Source organism: Tupaia chinensis, unplaced genomic scaffold (assembly GCF_000334495.1).
Source record: "Tupaia chinensis unplaced genomic scaffold, TupChi_1.0 Scaffold000612_1, whole genome shotgun sequence".
Lineage (NCBI taxonomy): Eukaryota > Metazoa > Chordata > Mammalia > Scandentia > Tupaiidae > Tupaia > Tupaia belangeri.
The window spans coordinates 906736-926367 of record NW_006160131.1 but is presented as its reverse complement, the minus strand read 5'-3'; the positions used below and the strand labels follow the sequence as shown (position 1 = coordinate 926367).

General features: G+C 45.6%; 1 protein-coding gene across 3 annotated transcripts in view; it reads left to right on the top strand.

Annotated features, from left to right (window-relative positions):
• NSD1 (nuclear receptor binding SET domain protein 1) overlaps positions 1-19632 on the top strand; it is a 140835-nt gene that overhangs the window by 91518 nt on the left and 29685 nt on the right. For all 3 annotated transcript variants that reach the window (XM_006158871.3, XM_006158872.3, XM_014591740.1), the window contains 5 exons: positions 1493-1611; positions 2508-2651; positions 6344-6467; positions 13287-13487; positions 15210-15389. In XM_006158871.3, the coding sequence (XP_006158933.1) occupies positions 1493-1611; positions 2508-2651; positions 6344-6467; positions 13287-13487; positions 15210-15389 (768 nt within the window). The remainder of the gene's footprint in view (positions 1-1492; positions 1612-2507; positions 2652-6343; positions 6468-13286; positions 13488-15209; positions 15390-19632) is intronic.

Below are 19632 nucleotides of genomic sequence, written 5' to 3'. Positions count from 1 at the left end.
TCAAGTTGCCGAGTCTGGGTCTCAAACCATGATCAATCATAGGGGAGTCCAGCGCTTTAACAACTATGCCACCTGTTGGCCCCTTAAGTGTTCATTTTAATCTTTAAATTATTGGGTTGTCAGGAAAGCCATGATGCATTTGCATAGAAGACTGTTTCACCTAATGTATACTGATAAAACTTACTGTGTCTAATCTTAGAGTTTAGGGATTAGTATCTCTCTCTCTTTTTTTTTTTTTTTTTGAAAGGTTTTTGCTATAGGGCGCATGCGGTTACCAGAGAGACAGAAAGCGAGAAATCACCCCCAGGGGGGGATGGCCATGCTGCAATCCCTTCTCCTCTGTTCTCCTCTCTGGGATCTTGGGTATGCACGCACTCACACCAGGTGAGTTTAAGCCACCAGATCCAGAATTCAAACTGTGGTCAATTACATGGGAGTCCCGCGACGTAGCCATTATGCCATCTGCTGGTCCCTAGGATTTCTTCTTGACTGACTGGTAAATGCATTTCTTCATCTATAGCATATTTAAAGCATTTTAAGGATCTAGACAGTCTGTTATTTTAATCATGTAAAGCGAAAGTGTCTTCAGTACCTATACATTTGCAGTTTAGATTATATAAGGAAATATTTACATATCTGTTTTTCTCCAACTACTTATGTAGTCATGGATATTTCTCCTTTCTTCACTTTTCTATTTTTCTAATGTACAAAAGTAGAGAATTAAATGAGTTTAATTGGGTCAGCAGGTGGTGTGGTAGTGGAGGACCTGGACTTCCACGTTGTCAACTGTGATTCAAGTCCCTGACCTGGTGGCTTGCATTCTTTCTTTCCCTTTTTGTCTCTCTCTGATCAGGTTAAATAATAATAATAACAAATAAAATAATTATTTTTTTAATTAGTTTTTCTTTTCTTTTTTAAATGAGAGAGTGGGTGACATGGGTGGGGAAGAGTGGGAAAAGATAGGGGTGTGTGTGTGTATGTGTGTGTGTGTTTTAAGAGATCTTTTGCTGTAGGGTGCGTGTTCTTGCTGGAGAGACAGAGAGCCAGAAAGTGAGAAATCACTCCCAGGGGTATGGCCACATTGCAGTCCTTTCTCATTCGGGATTTGGGGCACTCACATATATGCACCCGGTTTGAAGTTTGAAGCTGCCACGATTGACAAGGTGGAAGTCCAGCGACGTAGTCATTATGCTGCCTGCTGTTCCCAATAGGTATTTTGACAGGATCTCATCATGCCCTGGTCCTCCTGCCTCAGCATTCCATGCAGCTAGGTCATGCAGCCGTTGTGCCAGAGCCTGTTCGGTGACCCAAGTTACAAGCAGACCTCTCCGTGTGCCTCCTCTTCACGCAGCAGTGTGCACCCACTCCAGCAAATGAATTTTAAGCTCATTTCTCTGTTAACAGTCCAAAATTTTGTGAGGGCCCTTTATTTGAAGACAGTTTTGAATATGCGCGTGATTAGCCAGCAGGTAACAACTATTTCCTGTCATAGGCACTGCCAAGATATTTGATAAACCAAGGAAGCGAAAACGACAGAGGCATGCCGCAGCCAAGGTGCAGTGTAAAAAAGTGAAAAATGACGACCCTTCAAAAGACACTCCAAGCTCAGAGGTATCACTCAGTTCCTGACTTTCCACCTTCCAAAGAGAAGCTCTTTTTCACAGCAGAGACCACATCCCTCTTTCCCCTGAGGTTATCTAAGACTAGTATACTGTCAAAATGGCTACTTAGTCGCAGGGATCCTGAAGAAGGAGGAGAGCATGCCCCTGTGAAGTAAGTTATGGCACATACCGCCTAGATGTGGCCATTATTAAAGGTCATGTCCTGTGTCTAGGTATCAGGATACACAGCTGTTTCACCATTTAGTATAACTGTTCTAAAACCAGTGAGTGTAATGACAAGGAGCCATATGATCTGAATAACACTGCCCTTGAAAACTCGAGATTAGGGGAAATTCATTTGTTTCTGTGTAATTTTAGGATAGTTGGTAGACACTGGCCTTTGGGAAACCAGGTAGATGTAGCCCATTTCCCTATAAAGCCTCACTGCAGTCATCGATGCCCTCTCTGGCATCCCACCTCTGGATAAGAGAATTAGACCTTGAGAACAATCCAGGTCAGCCTCATTATGATGCAGAGTGTTTCTCACAGGACCATTTGAATAGAATGCCCAGGGGAGGCATTTATAGGAAACACTGATCTTGGAAGGACAAATAAGTAATCAAATAAACTTAAGAATGTTTTCTCTCCCTTAGTGAAACCTTAAAATGGAACAGCTCAAAAAGTTCCAGTGGAACAGCCTCAGAGCAGTTAGTGGCAGGGCATGAGGCGCCCACTACCCGCCCAATCACAGCAGGGTTAGAACTAACATTGCATGCAGTCCGCCCGCGTGATTGGCTGAACATCTGTAAGTGCTTAATGGCTAGACAAATAGCAGCCCAGAGGGAGGGGGTCAGATGGAGGAGACATCAATAATACAGATGTTGGACTTTATTTTTTCTCTGCAAGGGAGAACTGATGACAAACAGGACGGCTGCAAGCCCCAAGGACGCTGCTGAGGACGGTGGTGAACTTGATCCTGGAATGCCTTCTTCTAAAAAAATGCAGGGCGAACGAGGTGGAGGAGCGGCTCTCAAGGAGAACGTCTGTCAGGTAGCGAATGTCGCCCACTCAGACATCACTGCGTGCTTGTTCCCAAGAAGCCTCTCTTGATCTAATTGCAGTTAGAATCAATATGCTTTTAGGTGATTCCACGGAGTCACTGAAACGGCAGTTGGGAATGTTTGGTTGCTTAGCCACACGTAATCTTCCCTTACCTCTCTCATGGTCTGAGCATCTTTTCTATAAGAATTTTTCAAGGGTAATTTTAGCTTTGAGTATTGATTATTTGTTATGTTTGAGTTTTTTGTTTTCCCCAAGCTTTGAAGTGATAACTTCAAAAACTTATCATCTGTACTTCTTGTATTTAGTACTTACATAGTATTTACTATGTCTCAAGTATTGTCTTAACTATTTCACAAATATTACGTTATTTAGTTATTACATCATTTAGTTAAATTTCATAAGGTAGAGTTCTGTTATTACCCCCGTTTTGCAGATGACGAAACTAAATTACAGGTAGGTTAATAGCTCGCTTATAGTCTAATACTAACACTTGGATTCAGACCTAGGCATCTGTGTTTGTAGTCCTTTTTTTTTTTTTTTAGAGGTTTTTGCTATAGGGCGCGGGCGCTCACCCGAGAGAGGGGGAGAGAGAGAAATTGAGAAATCAAGAAATCAGCCCCTAGGGCGGATGGCCATGCCTCCTCCCTTCGCCGTTCTCCTCTCGGGATCTTGGCCACGCACACACATGCACCCGGCATGAGTTTAAGCCACTAGGTCCAGGACTCGAACTGCTGTTGACTACGTGGGAGTCCAGCAACATAGCCGTTACGCCAACTGCTGGTCCCGTGTTTGGCGTCTTTACTGTTGTGTTGTGGCATTCTGTAAGACATAACTCCACTTTTTCATTAAAGTGCCTTGATCTGACTATCTGTCTTTGAGAGTAGAGGCAATTAAGTGACTGTTTGGGTGTGTTCTCTTTTTTCTTTCTTCCTTTTTTTTTGGTCTTGTTTTGAATCACCAGAGGGTGTGTGCATTCACCAGAGAGAGGGCAAAAGCACCCCCAGTGGGTCATAGTCACACCATCCCTTCTCCACTTCTCCATCCCGTCCTGACTTGGGGTCCATACATGCATCGTTTACAAGCCGTCTGGGGCGATATTCAATCCCTAACCAGTCAGCCATGTGGGATCTATCTCCCTTAGCCTCTAGACTACAAGATAGGCCCATGCCCTAGTATAATTTATTAATAACACCTTGGTTCACTCTCAAGTGTCCTGATATGAAAGATAAATTACATAATCATTCCATTTATAGGAAAATTGTAATCTTCAATTTATATTATAATCCATTTTTGTATTCAAATGATACAGATTAATTTATTTATATGAAAATTGATGTCATTGGCATTCTGAATATACAAATCAAATTATATAACACTTGTGGCATTTGTCAGTTTTTGTGTGTGAGTAGTGAGATAATGTTTGGAGATAGTTTGGAGTACAGGTTGCCTACACCCGGGACCCCCCTTCATGCTGGGTGGTTGCTGTGGCCTTTCTTCCCGAAGCCGTCTTGTTTGTCTACTTGAACTTGGATTATTTTAATTGAACATGCCCTCTTCTGTTTCTCTGAGTGTTTGAAGGTAATAGATCTTGCTTAGATACCTTTCTCCTTTCTTACAATAGGTATAAAGTTTTGTAAAATTTTAGCATTTTTCTCTCCATCACTCTGAGGACTTAATAAGGTTGAAACTTTTACAGTGGCGGGGGCAAAACAGGTGTGAATTTGCCTAAGAACAGTGTTAGTTTTTTTTTGCTAAAGGGGGTGTGCCCTTGCCAGAGAGACAGCAAGAAATCATCCCCGAGAAGGGATGGCCACACCACAGTCCCTCCTCCTTGATTCTCCTCTTGGGCTTTTGGGCGTGGACGCACATATGCCTGGTGAGAGTGTTTTTAAGTTGCTGGAACCATGATCAACTATGTGGGAGTCCAGCAACGTAACGGTTATGCCATCTGCTCGTGGCAAGAGCAGTGGTTTTAGATGTGAGCTTGGACACTGTACCCTGTGCCCTTGTCCGAAATGACGCTGGGACCTGGCTGAGCTGGCCTCTGAGCTGGTCCTAGAAGCTGCTTAGATGCTGCCCTGCCCCGGAGGGAGTGTTTCCTGCTGCTGCTACCCAAGGCCCGCTGCATGGTATTCTCATTTGAACCACTGCAGGTGCCTTCTGGCTTGACTCTGTCCTTTTCTCCTTTTCTCTTCTTGAGCTCATTTTCCATGTAGCAGTCATGGAGGTCTTTTTAAAAATAAACACCTGACTTCGTAGTACACCTTTGCGATTAAAATAAAATCTGAAACTAGAGGACTTTGCCTCCTTCTCACTTCATCTTCTGCCACGTCTAGTCACGTCTAGTCTCTGTTTGTAGCAGTTGGGTGACATTGACTAGTTGGTGACGCTTCCATGTGCTGTGGTTTTCCCGCTTCGACTTTGTGAACTGCTGCCCTCCTGGTCCTTCCTCCGACCCTTATGTGACTGACTCGTCCCTTGAAGCTCAGCAGTCTGCCAGTCTCAGGCCATCCCTAATCATGTGATCCAAAGAGCAATTGGAGTTCTTTGTGTAATACCTAACTGGTATTCTTTGTCTTTGTTTATTTGTAATTTTTATCCCTAAATTATAAGAACCATGAGGGCCATTGGCTTCATGGTGCCTGGCATAGAGGAGTTATTGATTAAATTATCAGGAGGCCAGCAGGTGGCGTGGTAGTTAAAGACACTGGACTCCCACATGGCTGACCGTGGTTTAAGTCCCAGATCTGGCAACTCATTCACTCTGTCCCCTCTCGGGTCAAATTAAAATAAATGAAATAAAATAAATGAAATAAAACAATTTCTTAAATGAAAAATATTGGTCAAGTGAATGGTGGGATTTCTAGTTTCTAGAAAACATTTTTTTCTTTTGCTAGAGGCCATGTACACTCCTTGAAGGTAGGGATAGTAGGAAAATGCCCCTCAGTGAGGGAGGCTCACTCTTGCCCCTTCTCCCTCTCTCCTTCTGTGAGCCCAGTGTTGTCCCCGCCTCCCAGTGTAGAGCTTAGGCTCCGCAGTTGGCCATGTGCCACCCCAGTCCCCTGTTACTCTGGCCCCGAACTACATTTACACGATTTCCCTATAGGGCACGCACACTGCCTGAGAGAGAGAGAGAGGGAAAGCGACAGCCCCTCGCCACTCCGTACGGGAGATGGCCACACCACAGACCCTTCCATTTTCCTCTCCATACTTTGGGCGCACACACATGTGGACCAGGGTGTTTTGTAAGCTTGTGTGTCTGAGACTTGAACCATAGAGTTGGCAACATGGAATCTAGCTGCCTTAACTACCATGCCACCGACTGGCATCAAAACTACTACATAATCTTTGCCCTCATGAGGTTTATTACTTGGGTGATTTTTGGGGGGGTGGGGTGGGGGGATTTGCTATAGGGTGCATGCGCTTGCCAGAGAGATAGACAGAAAGTGAGAACTCACCCCCCAGGGGGGATGGCCACACTGCAATCCCTTCTCCTCTCAGGATGTTGGGCACGCACACACACGCGCCCGGCGTGAGTTTAAGCCACTGGTTCTGGGACTTGAACTGCAGTCAACTACATGGGAGTCCATTGACATAGCCATTATGCCAACTGCTGGTCCCTATCACTTGGGATTTTTAAAAGCCTTTTTCTGTGACATCCATTTTCCTTCTCTTACCAGAACTGTGAGAAAGTGGGTGAGCTGCTGTTGTGTGAGGCGCAGTGCTGTGGGGCCTTCCACCTGGAGTGCCTTGGGTTAGCGGAGATGCCACGAGGGAAGTTTATCTGCAATGAGTGTCGCACAGGTAAGGCAGATGCAAAAGGGTCTTTTTCCAGGTCTGAAGTTTTCATTTTTTCAAAGGAAACTCGTTTTCTTTGGAGACACTGTTCTGTAGCCAGTCCAGGTTAGCCATTACAGACAGCAATGCGTGCTGTGTAGTCACTGCTCTGAGAAGAGTACGCGATGTGGCTCAGGAAGGGAGGAGAGCACCTGGCGACCAAAGTGGCGAAGAGCTGAGGCCGAGACGAGCTTGCAGGGTTTGGCATGAAGAGAGAAGCAGGGGGTTCAGGCAGTGTAGCCAGGAGACACGGCATCCTGTGAGGGCGACTCACAAGGAGAGGGTTGGGGTGCATAGCTAGAGACCGCCCTGGTTCGTTGGGTCACACAAATGCCTGTGGTTTGGGGCTGGCTGATGCTGAAGGTGGATCAAGACCTCGATGGGTGATAGTTCTCTCTGTCTTGCCTTGTGTCTGTCTTTCACGGACGAAGTAAACAAACGAACTCAAAAAGAGTTCGCAGGTGGCGAGGAAGACATGGACGTGACACCAGAAAGACTTCAGTCTAGTGATGAAAATATATGAAACGTTTCAGGAAGAAGAAATATAGTCCAGACTATTTTGAGTGTACTGTCATGTATGTGTATATATGGAGGGAATGAGAATGGGGTGTGTGCACACACTCGCCAGAGCTGACAGGAGGGAGAGAGCACCCCCACTGCGCGTGTGCACCTTCATGCCAGTCTTTCCTCTAGTCCTCCATTCTGGGATTCAGGGTACTCACACATGCACACCCAGTATGTCCCATAAGCCACTGGAGCAGGACTTGAACCATGGTCATCCATGTGGGGTTGGCCCTACAGTATTTTAGGTAAGAGCCATAGTGAGTGACTAGAAGGGCTTCTGGGTTACTGGTAATGTTTTAGACCTTTCGATTTTGGGTTTCGGCTATACGACTTTGTTCACTGCATGATTACTCGTTAACTGTACTCCTAAGTGTGTTTGCTTTTAGTGTATATATGTCATGTCACACATCAGTAAAAATGCTCACTACCAGGAGATCGATATCTGGGAGGGTTGCGTAGGTGGGGCTTGAAGCAGGAGTGTTCAGTTAAGGCTCGCATGCTGTCGCTGTTGCCGTCCAGCTTGCTCTGCAGCTGCTTCCCATCTAAGCAGAGAAGTTGGGGCTGACAGGCAACGCCTTACATTCCTCAGTCGTCACAGCCTGGGTGTGGATGGTGCTGCCCCAGAGAAAGAATTCTGGGAAGTAAGAAGTGAGAGGGACAGTGACGGTTCAGGGGTGACTGACTTAACGGGAGTTAGTGGAGGGTGAGGAAGAGCTTGTCAGAGTCTGCCGTTGGAGTGGCATCAGTGGGGAAGGTGAGCAGAGGCACCAGGGAGGTTTTAGAGTGAAGGAGGCTGTAGTAGTTGGTAGCGAGAAAATGCTTGGATTGTTGCCACAGTGCCTCCCTTAACGGGGATGAATGGGCAGCAGCGTATGCTGCTGGGTCATCGTGAAAGTCTTCGCACAGTTTTGCATAGAAGAATCTCCTGATTTTCCCGACAACCTGATACTTCTTAAAGAGACTTGACTCCCTTCCTCACCCTGCCAACACCCCCACCACCTATTGTCAGAGGGCACAGCCACATTTTCCCAGAAAGAAGAAAAGAGAGCGAACACCGTCCCTCCTCTCTGTTGTTTCCTCCCAGAAGGATCCTGAGCACACGTGCACTCACGCCCACCTGGGCTGTGACTTAAACCTCCGCCGGCTCTGGGGTGGGATTCAGCTTCGTCCACCCAGTGCTCAGCCACTGCACTGTAGGGCTGGTCCTGGTTTGGTTTGATTTGATTTTCTTTTCTTTAAAGAATTGTTTGTTTTAATTATCTTTCACATGAGTTTTGCCAGAGAAAGACAGCGAGAGAGAGGAGAGTGAGACAGCAGGCCACCAGGTCTAGGACCTGAACCATGTATGCTATGTGGGAAGACCAGTGCTTTAACCGCCCCATCACCTGCTGGTCCTGGTTTTAGTTTTTTAAGTTTATTTGTATGGCAAGAGCAAGAGGCAGGTAGCACCAACTGGGCCGTCGCACTGCATTCCTTCCCGAGTGAGCCCAGCCTGCGTCTTGGGCATCCGTGTGCCCTGGCGCGTCCAGGCAGGCGTGGCAATGAACCCGGGGCCTCTCCGAGTGTTGGCCTCACAGGATGTTGGAGTGCTCCCCACCTCGACCTGGCTTCCAGGGAGCTTGACTTTAACAGAAGGGAGAAGATGAACAGGGTCACGAGGAGGACCTAACCGTAACCCTAACCAGCACCTCACCCACCCTGCCACTGCCGGCCCATCGTCTGCTGCCTCATAGAGCAGAGTAGGGTTATCTGATTAGAGTTCATGTAAATGACACTCACAGTATCTATTCTTTTGTATCTGCCTCAGTATAATGTTTTTGAATCTCAGTCTTTATCAGTAATTCATTCTCTCTATCTTAAAAAAATAGTTCTAGGGGGATGGCCAGTTGCATGGTGGTTGAGGGTGCTGGACTCCCACATGGCCCATCACAGTTTGTACCTAGTGACTTGATTTCTCTCTTTCTCTCTCTCACTCTGTCTCTTTATTTATCCTAATACATAAATAAATAAGAATAATTCTTTTTAAAAAACTAGTTCTATTAGGATCAGGACATGGCATAGTGGATATGTCGCTGGGTTCCCATGTAGGTGACCATGGTTCAAGTCCCAGACCCAGCGGCTTAAAACTCACACCAGGTACCTAAGATCCTGGGAGAATGGAAGAGAAGGGATTATAGCATGACCGTCCTCCTGAGGGGACTATCTCTTTGGCGAGTCCAGGCACCCTACAGCAAAAATCTCTCTTAAAAAAAAAAAAAAAAAAAAACATAAAAAGCTCTGTTAAGGTGTAGTTGACATGTGATAAGCTGTACAGATTTAAAGTGTGTGATCCCATGAGTTTTGATATATATATTTCTGTGTGTGTGTGTGTGTGTGTGTGTGTGTGTGTGAATGCATCCACCTGTGAATCCATCATTTAGAATAATTACTTGAGATTGAGCCAAGTTGTGCGTATTCTCACTGCTGAGTAGTGTCTCGTTGCGTGCTTGCTGATCCATTCATCTATTGATGTGTGTTTGGGTTGTCTCTAGTTTAGGCATTATAAATAAATCTGCTGTGAGCATTCTAGTCTTTATATGGACACATTTTTCTGTTCTTTTGGGTAAATACCCAAAAGTAGAATGGCTGAATCATATGATAGGTGTAGTTTAATTCTTTAAGAAACTAACAGGCGGGCCAGCTGTTGGGCTGATGTTTAAGGCATCTGAGTACCGCATGGTTGACTGTGCAGTTAGAGGCCAGGACCTGACAACTTGAAGGAAAAGGCAGAAAAATACGCTGGGCACACATGCATATGTGCCTAAAATCTTGAAAGGAGGGAGGGAGAAGTGGACAGGGATTGCTGCATCACTGTGTCCATGGGAGTACTTACTCTCATTCCTTCCACACCCTCAGCCAGTACAGGCACACTCTGGCAAAATGAAGAAAGAAAGAAACGGACGAGTCTAGCCCCAGGGTGGTTATTGGAGCTAGATCCCACATAACTATTTGTGTCTGGTTTGAATTGCAGTCCCAGTGCCTTGAAAAATTTGCCAGCAAATGTGCGTGTGTTCCCATAGGGATGGGGAAGGGATTGTGACGTGGCTACGTCCCATCAGGGATGCTTTCTGTCCCTTCCCTACCTCTGGCAAATGCACACCCTCCATGGCAAGTTTAAGAAAAAGGACAGAAAGATAGAGATTGTCTCCCAGTTTGGTTATACCATTTTCCATTCCTATTAGCAGTGTGTGAGCATTCTAATTGTTAGGCATTGACACTCTGTCAGTTTTAGCCGTTCTTATAGGTCCATAATATAGTGGCATTGCATTGTGTCTTATTTAATTTTGTTTATTTTACTTTTTAATTTGCTTTAGGAAATGTGCACTCACCAAAGAGAGATAGAGAGTGAGAAAATAGTCCACCAGGTTCAGGATTCAAACCATGGTTGACCATGAGGGAGACCAAACTACCTGGCAGCCTGAGAGTGTTATTTTTTTAATTCTTGTTTTTTTACATTAGCTGCTTTTTTTTTTGCCAGAGAGTTTTTTCTTTAATTTTATTTATTTGTTACTATTTTTTAATTTGACCAGAGAGAAAGAGGGAATGTGAGAAAGCAAGCTGCCAAGTCCAAGATTCGAACCATGGTCCATCATGTGGAAGTCCAGCACCTCAACCACCACACCACCTGCCAGCCCCGTGTGTTATTTTTATCAGTAGGAAATTTTGTCTTAGTTTTAACAAAGATGAACAAGCCATTTTGTGACTCACCTGCTTTTTGTACAATAGGTTTACCACATAGTTATTTAAATTGCTTAACTGACTTGCTCAGCATTGGGCTTTGTTATTTGCAAATGTAATCTTTGATACTTTTCCCTAAAATTGTTATTAGCTGGGGTGATCTCAGCGGACGAGGCGGGTCATCTCGGTGTGGTTTCTTCAGTAAGTGTCAGCAGCAGGGTTCGTGTCCAGGCCGTCCTACCCCCTTCCCTTTCATTGCAGTGCTGTCAGAGCTACGTGAAGGAAAGTGTTTTTCTTCCATATTTCTTGAACAAGTTTTCAGATATACCGAAAGGTAGACCAGTACAAATAATCTCCTTACATTTATCACCTGGTTTCAGCAGTTACCAACTTTCTGTCTCATTTTTCCCATGGGACTCAAAATGTCTAACAGGTACAGCTTCTGTAAAATGCACTCACTGTATAGCAGGGGTACTGAGTAATCCTGTGCAATCTTCTACCTGTTCTTTTTCAGATTTTCCCATTTGTCTCAAAAAAAAAATTTTTTTTTTTGGAGAGGTTTTTGCTATAGGGCGTGTGTGCTCGCCAGACAGACAGAGAGACAGAAAGCGAGAAATCACCCCCCAGGGGGGATGGCCACACCGCAATCCTTCTCCATTCTCCTCTCGGGATCTTGGGCACGCATGCACACGTGCCCGGCATGAGTTCTAAGCCACCGGGTCCAGGACGCGAACTGCGGTCGACTACGGGGGAGTCCAACGACATAGCCATTACGCTAACTGCTGGTTCCCTCAAAAAATATTTTTGATAATGTTTTGAATCATGATCCAAATAGTGCCTCTGTATCATTTGTTTTCATGTCTTTTAGTTTCTCTAATCTACATCATTAATGTCTTTTTATCCAGTTTTTTTGGTCATAAGGCGCTTAGCTCATGAGAGAAAAAGTGAAAAGTCACACCTAAGCGGGGAATAGCCACACTGCAGTCCCTTCTCTCCTGTTCTCCTCTTGGGATTGTGGGCAGACATGCATTTGTGTCCAGCGTGATTTTCAGGCTGCCAGGTCTGAGACTTGAACTGATTAGTTGTCCATGTGGGATCTAGCTGCCTTAACCTCTGCACCACCTGCTGTTTTCTTTTTCTTTTTCCTTTTTATTTTTAATTGCCAGAGGGCACGTGTGCTCACCAGAGAGAAAGCGAGCGTGTGAGCTGGAGAGGAAAAGACCCCGCTTCCCAGCAGGCCATGAGCACACTGAAGTCCCTTCTCCGTCTCTGAATCGTCAGGACTGTGTGGACACACGTGTGTGTGCCATGTTTATCCAGATCCCTTGACTACGAGGCCACCAGCGGTGGTCTTTTTCCCATTTCTTTCTTGAAGTCTTTTTTTTTTTTTTTTTTTTTTTTTTTTTTTAAGTAAGCAGACCCTCTCACTGCCATGGAGGGTGGTCACTTCAGTCCTTTCCTTTTTTGCCGATGTGCCTGTGGGGAGGGCAGAAAGCACCCACAGTGGCTCCGTCACACAAGCCTCCCCTCCAGTCCACCCTCCTTTCGAGGTGTGGGGAGTGTGTGCTCTGATTCCCTCCGCCCAGTGCGACTGCTGTGCCCCTGCCCCAGCCTACCCTACTGTGCCGACTGTTACTTGAAGGCCGTAGTCATCGCCTTCTTTTCACACACACAATGTGGTTGGTGGCATGGTGTCCTTCACCTGGTCCCTGCCCTCTGCTTTTCCTGTGACATAGTGGACACAGAGGCCACAGCGTCCTGCTGGGGAGGCCAGTTCCCGGATTATTGCGCTTGTTGCATCCCATCCCTGAGGTATGTGTCAGACTGTTCATCCGTAGTGATGTGATTGTTTGCGTGTGGCCGGCCCTGTTGCCTCGTGGTTGAAGGAGCCAGATCCCACATGACTAACCATGCAGTTCAAATTCTGGCCCTAGAAAACAAAAGAACTTGCCGGGACCATGTTCATGTCTGCCCAAATCCAGAAGGATGGAGGGCAAGCTCACCCACGCCCCACGGAATACTTCTCCCTTTCCCTTTCCCTGACTAGCACACATACACTCTGGCAACATTTTTATTTTTATTTTTATTTATTTTTTATTATTTTTTTAGAGGTTTTTGCTATAGGGCATGTGTGCTCGCCAGACAGACAGAGAGAGACAGAGAGACAGAAAGCAAGAAAATCAGCCCCTAGGGACGATGGCCATGCCACAATCTCTTCTCCATTTTCCGGAATCTTGGGCACGCATGCACACGCGCCCGGCATAAGTTTTAACCCACCAGGTCCGGGGCACGAACCGCAGTCAACTACGTGTGAGTCCAGCAACATAGCCATTATGCTAGCTGCTGGTCCCAACTTTTTATTTTTTAATGTTTGTTCATTGGGTTCAAATGCTGTCAGCCTGATCAAGGCATTATAAAGTTCCTCCCTAACTTTTCACCTACTGGTTTTGTATTGGATAGATTCTTGAATTAATATTAACTTCTGACCCCTTTTTGGTCTGTCAGGAATCCATACGTGTTTTGTATGTAAGCAGAGTGGGGAAGATGTTAAAAGGTGCCTTCTGCCCTTGTGTGGGAAGTTTTACCATGAAGAGTGCGTCCAGAAGTACCCTCCGACTGTCATGCAGAACAAGGGCTTCCGGTGCTCTCTCCACATCTGCATCACCTGTCACGCCGCTAACCCGGCCAGCGTGTCTGCCTCCAAAGGTAACGAGATCAGATGCAGAGGGAGGTCGCAGTTTTACTGCCAGCTGGTATTTCGCGTGTGATCAGGGCAGTCTTTGTGGCCTGTGGCAGGGCCAGAGCGGGGCCAGGTCAGCAGCCAGCACATGTGCCCTGGCGGTTCACATACGTCGTCTAGACATACAGCCGTCCTCTGACATGAGTGAAGGACCCTCCTTCTCACCCCCGTTAGATCAGAAAGCAGGAGTGTGTTCTCTCTCCTGGGGACCCCCTGTCTCCAGTTGTCAGGTATGGCATCATTCGAACACACACATTAGGGCAGACTTGAGGGTTTTAATTATTTTTTTCTTTTTTAAGGAATTATTTATTTAATTTTATTTATCATTACGATTAATTATGTTTTAAATGGCTAGAGTACTGGTGCTCACCAGCAAGAGAGAGAGTGAGAAAGCAAGCTGCCAGGTCTAGGACTTGAACTGTGGTCAGACATGTCGGAATCCATTGTCTTAACCACCATGATACTGGCTGGCCCCAAAGGTTTTTGTTTTTCAAATGTCAGCTTTTTTGTTCTGGAAACTTATTTCAGCCTTATCTTAGTTTGAGTACTAAGTCTTCCTAAACTGTATGTTGGTATAGATCAACTTAAATTTTGGAATGTTTTCTTTTTTTAAATTTTGCCAGGGGGCGTGTGTGTTCGCCCCAGGGACAGAGAGAGGGTGTGCATGGTAAAGCAAATCCCTGTGGGATGTGATCTCACTGCAGTCCCCTCTCCTTTTCACCATCCCTTGGGATTTGGGACACGTGCACACACGTGCAGTCTGTTTCTCCCGCCGCAGGGGCCAGAATGATACCACATGGTCAGCTTTGTGGGGTCCCACTCCTTTAACCACTAGACCTTTGGGCCGGCCTGCAGTATCTTTTCACTGTCAGTTCTTTTCTTTCTGTGCAGTATTATCGGGTGACTTGAGAGTTTTCCTGAAAGCCAAATACTATGTCTGTTACATGCTCATGTGTCCAAAGTCCTCAGCTTTTCCCACAGGAAACTGTATTGACTTCTCTTGATCAGACTGACACTTTTCGTAAAATGACTTCCTGGCCCTGTAGGTCTCATCAGTCCTAATACTGTAATTTAACTTGCTGAATCTTTACTGCGGTTTAACCATCAGCTACCTCCCTGCCCCCTTTTATTTTTGAGAGGGTTTTGCTATAGGGCACTTGTTCCCCAGAGCAGTGGAGAGACAGAAAGTGAGGGGTCGTCACCCAGGGAGGAATGGGCACGCCACCGTCCCTTCTCTACTCGTGTACGGTTCGAGCACACACACACTGATTGTCAAGCTGCCGCGTCTGGGACTCAAACCACAAAGCTAGCCATGTGGAATCCAGCGCCTAACCTCCAGCTGCCTGCTACCTCTACCTTCCCCTTTTCAATTGCTGTCAGAAATGTTAAGGCAGACGTTGATGTCGTCCCCCTCGGCGTGTGGGCAGTTCTAGGCTGCCTGGCACTCGGGCTTGTGTCTGGCTTCGCTCAGTAATGCAGGCTCCTCACGGCTCTGGGGTCTGACTGTGGGGACTCCTCACAGCCCCACCTGAGGTGTCCTGGCAGCCGGGTCATTGCAGATGTGATGTCCTAGTCGTTCTTCCTTCTCTTTCTCACATTTCCTCAACGCTAACAAATTGAATCATATTATCATTAATGTCTTGTTTTTCCTCTTGGTTCTTCCTCATTTTTCTGCTTTCCGTATTTAGGTCGTCTGATGCGCTGTGTCCGCTGCCCTGTGGCGTACCACGCCAACGACTTCTGCCTGGCCGCCGGTTCAAAGATCCTTGCTTCTAATAGTATCATCTGCCCAAATCACTTCACCCCCAGGCGAGGATGCCGAAACCACGAGCACGTTAATGTGAGCTGGTGTTTTGTGTGCTCAGAAGGTAAGACAACTTCGCGGCGAAGGAGTCGTCGTAAAAAGGGATTAACAGGGCCAGCCAGTGGTGGTGAAGCGACCGGATCCCTCATGGCCAGCTGTGCAATTCGAGTCCTGGACACTGGGGCTTAACAAACTGACACGTGTGTGTGCGTGTCCAGAATCCCAAGAAGAGACAGGATTGTGGCGTGGCCATTCCTCTGCGGGTGCTTTCTCCATTTCTTCTACCTTGTCTCTCTCTGGCAAGCACATGTGCCCGTAGCAAACTGGGGGGAGGGGGGACAAATCGAAAAATCTATTTTACATGGACTTAAAAGAATAGTAAATACTGGACAGAAAGACGAAAAGCAAAATTTTAAAAAAAAAATAGTAAAAATAAAGGGTGTATTCATGTAAGCTAAATATTTGCCTACTGTAAGCGGTATTAATTCTTAAAAGATCTCCTAAGGAACAAAAATGAATTTTATAACTTTTTTAACAATTTTCTTATGGAGAGGGGGAAGTAACGTCAACAGAATCTTGTCAGGCCAAAACCGCATGCCTTAGCCCCGCAGCTTCTTGGAGTCCAGGGTCCTTGCGTTGTGCACCTGACGTGATCTCAGAGCCCCAAACCCACGGTCACACATGTAGCTCGAGCCTCACGGGGACCAGCATTGCCACTACCTCAGCACTGGCGTGTGGCTCGTGTCGGTCCCTGTCTACAGCATAGTTCTAGAGTGGAGAGGCCTGGTCGGCCCTCTTTCACATGTTCTTTACCCTGCTTCCCTTTTCCTCCTTCACAGCCTGACTTCTGCCTCTAATGCTAAAGGGGGCATTTAGTGTTGGTCACCAGAATGTTAACTGTGGTGCTTCTGGCTCTGACTTCCTTACTTTGACTCATCTCTTGGTTGCCGAACTTCTTACAAGAACAGCCCATACGCTGTCGTTCTCTCCTAGAGGCATCATTTTCCTCTGTCCCAGACGGTCAGCTTGGGTTACTATCAAATATTCATGGATAAGCCAGTAATTCCATGTAAGGATAATTTTCATTCCTTGTGATACATTATTCCTTTCTAAAACCTTTCCTCTAGCCAGTGAGCTGGGGTCTAATTGTGGAAGTCAAGAAATTAAAGAAATCCATTGGGATCTGAAGAACGGAGAAGACATTCCATCCCTTTTGAGAAATTTGGATATACTAAATAGTGTTAAAGCCACACACACACACACCCTTTTTGGCTGCTTTATATGATTAAAGATTGTCAGTTTGGACTTTCTTCCCCCTTGGTGCTCTTTAGATTTATGTACCGTGATGGTTTAACAAAAAGAGACCTGCCGATGCGGGTATGCATCGAGATACTTGATGTCCTCAAACCATCCCACTAATTCGCTGTCAGCAGTGTTCAGTGCAGCTACGTTGTTGTCGGGACATTTTAAGTTTTATTCTTAATTGATAAATGACTGCTGTATATATTTTAGGGTATATTGTATTTTGATCAATGCCTGTGTACATTGCGGAAGTGCAGGGTTGTTCATTAATACACGAAGACCACGCTGCTGATTTTCTTAAGCTGTGTCAGCTTTGTGATTGACCTGTATAAAGTTTTGTGGAATCATAATACTGTGTTTGTTCTGCTACTGCTTTTTACGATGTGTTCTCTACATGAAACTATCCTCTGATGGACATTTTATCATTTTACCACCTTTGATTTGTTTTGAAGAAAGTTAAAGACAGAATTTTTGTATTTGAAAGCATTTAAAATCCATGTTGTTACAGTGCCCTTAGAATGAAACAGTGTCTGGGGCCTCTAGTGCATTTCCCAAGAGCTTTCCATGCTTCTGTGCTTATGGGAACATGGAACAGTTTTAACGTCAGGCTGATTTTTATTGGATAATTGGGGAGTGGGGAGAGAGCATATGCAGTGATCCCAGAGTTGAAGTACCTGTATGGTGCCTATGGGGTACTAGGGTGCCAGAAACCCGCAGCGTCTCCTAGGGGTGCTCATGATCACGGAGGCCCCAAGGGCTCTTCTTAGCTATAGTAGCAATGCTAAAGGACAGGCTGTGGGTCCCTGGGAAGGGGAAATGGCCCGGAGACCCTTTCAGGGAATCTGAGGTCAAAACTCTCTTGGGTGTGTTACTTCCCTTTTTCAGTCTGCCACAGTCTGTGCAGATAGTGCAGAAGCAGTGGTGGGTGGAGTGGCTGGCGTCTTGGCACACGTCCAGCTGCTGGCCCCAAGTTGAGCATGGAGGCATTGGTGCTCTACCTCGTCCCAAACTTGCAGTAGGAAGACAGGGCAGTTGCACAAAGAGTTCCCTTAGCAGGAACAGCAGTTAGCGTAATGGCTATGTCGCTGAACTCCCACGTAGTCGACCGCAGTTCGCGTCCCGGACCAGGTGGCTTAAAAACTTACTCCGGGCGCGTGTGCGTGTGTGCCCAAGATACTGAGAGGAGAATGGAGGAGAAGGGATTTCGGCGTGGCCATCTCCCCTGGGGGGGGATTTCTCACTTTCTGTCTCTTGTCTCTCCGGTGAGCGCACGCATCATGTAGCAAAAACCTGTCAAAAAAAAAAAAAAGAATTCCCTAGCGAAGTAAAATTTCTTAATTTTATTAAATGTCAACCTTCTAGTCAGCGCTTTTAATGTTGTAAAGTAGTTACATTGCATACTGATGGTGGTCTTGAGTTAAAGCACTCACTCAAATGACTTTGTTTTCTCATTGGTTTGTTCATTCATTCATCAAAGGAGGGGAGAAGGACGGAGACAGGAACGCTTCACCAGCTTTTGCCGCTTCACAGACCTCGCACAGCCTCCCAGACAGACGGCCAGGACCGTGGGTGGGCTTCCAGTGTTTGCAGCTAACCCAGACCCACACCCTGGCCTCTCCCGGGGCTCTAGTATTACATATAATACCTTCCTCCTGGCCCTCAGATCCTGGGCCTGCCACCAAATGTCAAGCTATGCTTTCTGCATAATTCAAGGAATACCATGCTTTAGTTTTAAGAGTTGCCAGCGGTCCTCCACTGTTCATTTCTGGACCTTACTTGAAAATGAACAAAAGTACGAGCCTGTCAGCTAAAGCAAAATAACAGAAAAACTAGCCGATGAAAACTTGAGCTTTTATGTGAAAGAGTTTTGGGAAAATGTGTGTACTTCCTTGAGCCCAGTGCTTACCCGTGAGGTCGTGGTGATATTGATAAATGCTATATTTTAATATTTTGTAATGAAATATGTCAACATTTGGAAGATCTGTGTGACTCAGTAAGCCACCATTGTTCATGTAATTAATGCATGATAATACAAATCATTCATATATTAAAAAATCTATACTATAAATAATGTAGATCCATGAATTTTAATGTAATTGCATTAAATGTTTAATCTAAATTTACCACATTGCAACTAAACTCTGCCCTGTAGAAAGCAGGAATATAAAGTACTGAACGGGATATTAAAACCCTTCTTCAGGGAGCCAGTGATATAGTTGTTAAGGAAGACCCTGGGCTCTCTTGGCTGACCACGGTTCAAGTCCCATTCCTGGGGTCTTAAATCGTGCCAGGCACATGTGTGTGCATATCCAAAACTCCAACAAGAGAAGGGACTGTACTGGAGGAGGTGATTTTTCACTTTCCCACCCTCTTTGTCTGTCTCTCTGGTGAGCACATGCAGCCTCTAGCAAAACAGGAAAGGAAAAACCCATTTTTGGTTATATACTCCTAAGATACCAGCCTTTCTTCATGTATCCAGCCAAAGGACATATTGCAAGAAATAAAATTTAAAATAGGGATTCATCACAAAAGTCATGATACACTTTTGCATAGAAAATTACATTGTGGCATTTCCCATGGCCCAGTCTTAGCGAAGCTGTAAAACAGCGAGCTCTTTGCACTACGGAATCTCATTTTGGAAAATTATTTTTTATTAAATGTTATTTATGTCAACCTAATGGATTTATTCTTATTTAAAATGAATATATATTTTTAATGTCTTAGTTTTAATTTCCATTTGGCAAATATTAATGATAAAATACAGCTTATACAGACATAAGCTCTTTGAGGAATTCTCTGTAGTTTTCTTTCTTTTTGAGGGGAGGGAGACTTTTGCTATACGGCATGTGTGCTCGCCAGGCAGACAAAGACAGACAGAAAGTGAGAAATCACCTTCCGAGGGGGATTGGCTACGCCGCAATCCCTTCTCCTCCATTCTCCTCTCGGGATCTTGGGCATGTACGCAGACACTCCCGGCATGAGTTTTAAGCCACCTGGTCTTGGAC